This window comes from Plasmopara halstedii (genome assembly GCF_900000015.1).
Source record: "Plasmopara halstedii genome assembly, contig: Scaffold_110, whole genome shotgun sequence".
Lineage (NCBI taxonomy): Eukaryota > Oomycota > Peronosporomycetes > Peronosporales > Peronosporaceae > Plasmopara > Plasmopara halstedii.
In genome coordinates this window covers 1394418-1400857 of record NW_020187031.1, presented here as the reverse complement: position 1 = coordinate 1400857, position 6440 = coordinate 1394418, and the positions used below count along the sequence as shown (strand labels likewise).

The following is a 6440-nucleotide window of genomic DNA, read 5'->3' as shown; positions in this document are numbered from 1 at the left end:
TGTATACTCTTGGAAGTCAAGCTTCCTCTGTGCAAGGTGCCGTGTGACCCGTCACATAAAACCTATGTCTGTGCAAGGAGAACGGCAACCCTCATGCTTGATCAGGTGTAATTACAGTAAGATCATACGAACAAGCATTGTCAACATTTGATAACTTCAGATGGCACACTGTATCATACTTGATTGACTGGACCAGCTACTTCCTGCATGGAAGGTGAGCGCAAATTTTCGCCATCTGGCGATCAGATGTCTGCCACATCTAAATAAGTGGTGCTATGAGATTAGGTATATTACTTGGAGGGTATATAAACTACAAGCTCCCTACTAGAAGCGTAGGAGTACTCAATCATTTTCTTATACTTGAATGGGAAGAATCCGTTACAGCATCCAGACTGCAAACGTTATGTTTTGTTGCAGGACAATTGTTTTTCAGATTTTTATCCTACTGTCCTAAGCATTAATACTGAGACTGAGGATATATTAAAGCGATAATAAAACAAGTCACACAGTATGTAGGTTTTATAATTCAAAAAGTTAATAATAAATATGCTAAAATTCGATTAAATGGCTGGTTGGAGGACAGCCAACTCCGACGTGAGAGTATCTACCGCTGCTTCCGCCACCACAGTAAAATCCAGAGGCCTGCGGAGTGTTGCAATGCTTATAAACGAGCAGGCTGGAGAAATTATCAACAGTACGATCGAGACCAAATCGAACCAAGTTATCCGAACATTCCGGAAATGGGATCGGCTGAAGCACTTTGCATTGATCTGTGCAATACTTCCCGATTCTTTGTGGGGTCTTGGTCGTTTAGGTATGACGCTCAAAACGAGGGTAAGGCTTTACACAATGTACAAAACGATTGAAGATTCGTTGTTCCGTATAGCTTTAAAAGAGGAATTAAAAAAGATCGTGAAAGAAACTTAGGAAATGCTGATATCGAACAAAATGGAAGATTTTGCAGATACGGCACAAGAAACGCAGCGAACGATTCATGGGAATGGACTAGCAGAATGGGTATTGAACAGTAAGAAAGCTAATAGTTAACTCACGTTATGGTGCTAATTAAAGTAAACGACCTGTTTGACAATATTGATGCCATCGATTAGCCAGTGTACTTATTTTCAGTCTGTTGTGTTTCAGCATACGACTCAGTTGTTTATTGAGCTATCAATTCTCTAAGCTGACGAGTCAGCGTAGTGTTTCGCACCAATATTGTCAAGCAATACGTCAAATATCAATCTGAACAAGTCAAATACTTGCATTAACGTGCTCCAAACTAACTCGTTCTCTCACTACAGAACATTGAATCGAACTATTTCATACAGATCCTTCGTCAAATATTTACGCACATTTACAGCTTGTAGAATTCGAAGATATACGTTTCGAATTTATCAAACAAGCTAGAAAAAATGTGGTCTTGAACTAGCTCAAATGTGAGCCACAAAGACGAAAACCGCATCTTTGGTTCCATTTTACTGTCGTCACTTACAGCAACACCAGACTCTTTCGAAACCGAGTGGGTCTATGGGTGCTGAATAAATTGAGAAAGCCAACATTCAATGTCAAGATTTCGCCTTCATAGTGTTCATTTAGGAATTGTATAACTCGCTCTTTCAAGCATGCTGAAATGTCAGGCATATGAGGCATATGAAACCCAAAGAGATTAGAATGAATTTAACTATGACGGTACTACTAGAATATTCTACTTCTTGTAAGTGCCTAACCTTCGGATGTTAGTCGCATTTCGTATCGCTGCTGCAACTTCTGTGTAGCCTCCAGCAATTGCCAAAGACAACGGTGTTTCCCCCACATCATTTAGTGTGGTTGGTGAAGCACCATGAGCAAGCAATAGAAGTACAACTTGCAGTCGTCCTCGAGACGCTGCAAGAAGAAGAGGTGTATCTCTAATGCAGCTCTGTGCATTGACATGAGCTCCACGACTTAAAAGCAGATTTACAACGTTCGTGTGACCACGCAATGAAGCAGTTGATAAGGCAGTGTATCCACGAGTGCGATTTGGTGCGTCAATAAAAGCACCATTTTCCAATAAAAGTCGAGCAACCTCAACATGACCATTTCGAGCAGCAATTTCTAATGCCCGATTGCCATCTTGATTCGTGGCTTCAACATTAGCTCCACGACCGAGCAGCACCTGAAGAATGTTTGGAAACCCTCGTTTTGCAGCAGCCATGAGTGGTGTGTAATTTTTCAATCCCACTGCATCGACTTCAGCTCCACCTTTATCCAACAATAGCTTACACACCGTTGGGTGTTGATTTAATGCAGCAAGATATAATGCTGTATATCCTTTTTTGCTTCGTATTTCAATAGCATCCATATCATGCTGGTAACTCAATGGAAGAAGTTCTTTTACAATAGCAGTGTGGCCAAATGCTGCTGCACACATGAGCGGTGTGAAGCCATGAACATGATCGCGAGCCATGACATCAGCACCAGCCCTTAGCAATGTTCGTACGATATCCAATTCGCCATGTATTGCTGCATAATGTAATGCTGTGTGTCCCGACTTACACCTCAAGTCCAAACTCGCTCCATTCTTGAGTAGAATTCTAACCCACACAAGGTGTCCATTTTGAGAGGTATTCATTAAAAGGGTTCGACCTCCTTTGTCTACCATATTGACATTGGCACCGACAGTTAGAAGTAGTTGAGCAATTTCAAATCGATCATAATGCACCGCAATATTCAACGCCGTTTCCCCCTTATGATTCTGCCACTCGAGTGATGCATGTCGACTTATTAAAGCATGCACAACATCCATATGTCCTTCCTGGACTCCACACATTAATGGAGTCCACGAGTTCACATCCTTCTGATCAACTGCAGCTCGAGCATTTAATAATAGCTCGACAATTTCCAGCCGACCAACGTTAGCAGCGACGTGTAACGCACTGGATCCCTCAAAGTTTTGAACATTGACATTCACACCTCGATCCAGTAGACAGTGAATATGGTTAACATGACCTCTCTTTGCTGCCATGATTAGAGCTGTAGCGTACGTATTGATGTCATGTGCATTCATCACGGATAAACCTTCTTCTTTCAGGACCCGAAGTACCTCAAGTTGACTTCGAGCCACAACAATTTTCGGAGAAGTCTGGAGATTACTATTCAAACGTGATATAGCAGTCGAACCACAACTAGATTTTGTATATTTCAGCGTCATGTTCAAAGACAGAGGCGCCCAGCCATTACCAAGATCTACGGAATCGGAATTGACCATTGCAGAGATCAGTCAATTAAAGTTGTGAGCGTAAAAATTTGAAAAGATGTTTGTTGTGCGGTCGTAAGGGTAATCGAAGATGATGACGCATGTTTAAGAACATCTCAACTGGAAATTGAGTGGTGGATCCCACGATAATTCCATAGTGTTTCGGAACATGCAGCTCTGGACACAGACATCAAAGAGCCGTCATAGGTGCTGGATGTATACATTACATACAATTAAACGATCTACATTTTTCTGTAACTATGAACATTCATAGTACTATGCCAAGCAGAGGTCCGAGGTTGCACTACCATTAATGTAATAGCACATGATTTAATGTATTCTGCGATAATTGTGATGTGGATCACATGTCAAAAGCAATGACTTATGCATTGTGTGGAATTCTATTTTAACCTTAAATATACCAAGCGCTGAGCTACCGACTCTCTCGGCAGCTATTTTCTTATTCATAAATTTTGCAAAACTTTTGCTGATGTTCAGCCTTCAAATTATCTGAGTGCGATTTGTATAACACGCTTAACCTGATGCGAGAGGCAAAATTCATTCTTGTATTTCAAATGGGTGCAGTCGTTGAATAGTGATGTGCCACGACTCATGAGTGTATGCTGCATGTCATACTTGCGATTCGCGAGGCAACTTAATGGCGCAGTCGTTATTGAGGGGAGCCCGGATTGACTAGGTGTGGATTCAAACTTCACCGTGGTTAAATTATTTACAACCGACCATTGTGAACTGGTTCTCGGATTCACCAGGACTTATCTTCCACAAGTAATGCCCCCCACCACACAACGACCTTTTATAGTGCATATGATACAGTGTAGTGACTAGCGAATTATTTACGAAGGGGCGTAGAAACGAAGAAGCGATGTCTCACAGCCACAATTTTTAAATTTGCAGACATAACTCACCATTGTTTCACCACTTCAAAAACAGATAAATTTACAGCGCCTTAACTTCTCGAGGTTATGAGCCCAAGTAGCAAAACCAAGTTCATATCGAGCCTTTTACACGCTGAAAATGTACCTGTTGTCGAAGAGAGTGTGGGAGGCGGTGATGGGTAAAAAGGGAGTATCTAAGGTAAAGGAGCATGAAGCGCACGCAAAGATTGTGCGTATTCTTGGCAATTCGTAGCTGTTGCACGTAATGACAGAATTCAGCGCGAAGGGGGCGTGGGACACGTTAACGACGTTCCACAAACACAAGACATGGTGAATCGCTTGTGCTCAAGGAAAGTTCCCATTGCTTCTGTTCAGGGCATCCTCCGTTAGTGAGCACGTGAAAGACTTGCAGAAGCTCGTGACGACTCTATGGAGCATGCCAGTAAGCTTTTAGAACATGGTGCAAACGTTTTACCGGTCGGAGCAGAAACTCAAGCTTGATGATCTGGCGAGCGAGTGGATTGACATAATGAAGTACGGTAGAAGAATTCAACGCGCATTGAAGAAGTGACCGCACTACTTAGCAAAGAGAAGCGACCAAAATAGAAGCAACGCGGAGGTCACAAATAGGGCCTCTTAGAACCAAGAGATAGCTAGTAGAAGTCAAGACCAAACGACGAATCTCAAGTCCAGTCGAACATGGCAATTTAGCGTAACTGATGGGTTTGTGAGCGAGGGCAAGGTCATGGATAGTGGATCGTCAGCACATACGTGCAAGTCACGCAATATGTTTGAGGACTTCGTGAAGATTAAGCCCTTTCACATTGTAACAAGCGCAAGAAATAATGCTGCCTAGAAAGTCACTTGCTTCGGAAAGAGCTTCGAGTTTGGACTGGACGCTCCTGGACTAACGCTCGCATGGAGAACGTGCTGCAAGTGAAAGATTTAAACAAGAATATGTTTCAACTAACAGCGGCAACGGCGCGTGGAATGATGGTCACTATGATGTGTTGTGAGTCGTGAAAATATTCATGTAGCAGCCGGTCTGAAGCAGATTAAGCCTATGTATCTTGACATCGATGGAAGAAGCGAAAGCCATGTCGTGGACGATGACATCCAGTTGGGCATCGGCGACTGAGATATGCATCAGTCACCACGCTTAATGAAGATCAAGGATAGACGAATCAACCGTACACCAACTAAATGTGTTACTGTGTGTGGTGTTTGTGCAACGGCCGAATAAGTGCGAAAAAATTGTGAGCTAGAGGTCATGAAGGGAAGACGCACGGACAGCATCGTGTGTATCAAATCGAATACACAAGCATCGAAACGGGGATACATATATATCGTGACACGGATCATGATGACGATTCACTACGTGACGTTGTGCAGTATGCGAAGGGAAAACGAAGTTTTAGATGCGAATGGGAAATATCTCCTGAAAATGGAGGTGAAGATTAAAATGCTGCAAAGTATTAACGGTAGCAACTATTTCAATTCAAAAATGAGAGTACGAGGGAAGAGCAAGATGATCAAGCAAGGGCTCACTGTACCGAATAATATTTCTTAATGGAGAGGAAAACCCCAAACCTGCTCAAAATTACACTGCGTGTTGCAGGAAAGCAATTTTGACGGGACTTACGGATCTGAGACGATCATGGCAGCGGCCGACATTAGTAGTGTGTTGCATGCTCTGGGAGTGGTCGGTGATGCACCAAGGGCTGTCAAATGCACCGGCCACATTTAATCGTCTTGTTCCGCAGTTGTTTAGGCCCAATCGGCCATTGCATGGACAAACTTTGACGACATTTTCGTCCACAGTCGTGCGGAGCACGGGAGAACGGATGCGGAGAGCCACATCGTCCTTTTAAGAGCGGTGCTCGGGTGCATGCGCACGAGCAAACTGTACGCCAACGCAGACAACTGCACCTTTGGCGTAGACAAAATTCCCTTTTTTAGGGTGCTTTATTTGGGAAGCGTGGCCTTCGAGCGGATCACGCTAAGGTCAAGGCCATTGTAGACTGGCCGGTTCCAAAGAACCGGAAAGACTTGCATATGTGGCTTGATCTTACCAACAACTTGCACAAGTACAGCGTAAACTACGCAGATTTGGCCCGACCATTATTCAATCTCCTTAAAAAGAATACGGAATGGTGTTGGAACAACGAACATCAGGAGGCTTTTGAAGGAGCCAAAGTCAACCTCCTGCATGCACCAATACTGGCGCTGCCAGACCCTGGTCGTCTTTTCAACGTCGTCTGTGATGCTTCGGACTTTTTCATCGGCTGCGCACTGCTGCAAGCAGACGT

General features: G+C 43.5%; 2 protein-coding genes across 2 annotated transcripts; one reads left to right on the top strand and one right to left on the bottom strand.

The window, feature by feature from the left end:
• The first annotated feature begins 554 nt into the window (after positions 1 to 554).
• Positions 555 to 1115, top strand: PHALS_14899 (uncharacterized protein). Its single transcript, XM_024730125.2, has one exon. The coding sequence runs from the start codon at positions 565 to 567 to the stop codon at positions 925 to 927; it is 363 nt and encodes a 120-aa protein (XP_024572342.1). The 5' UTR covers positions 555 to 564; the 3' UTR covers positions 928 to 1115.
• A 590-nt stretch (positions 1116 to 1705) lies between these two features.
• On the bottom strand, positions 1706 to 3247 carry PHALS_00295 (Ankyrin; the record flags this gene model as incomplete). Its single annotated transcript, XM_024730114.1, has 1 exon — positions 1706 to 3247. The coding sequence occupies one exon, from the start codon at positions 3245 to 3247 to the stop codon at positions 1706 to 1708; it is 1542 nt and encodes a 513-aa protein (XP_024572341.1).
• Positions 3248 to 6440: the final 3193 nt, after the last annotated feature.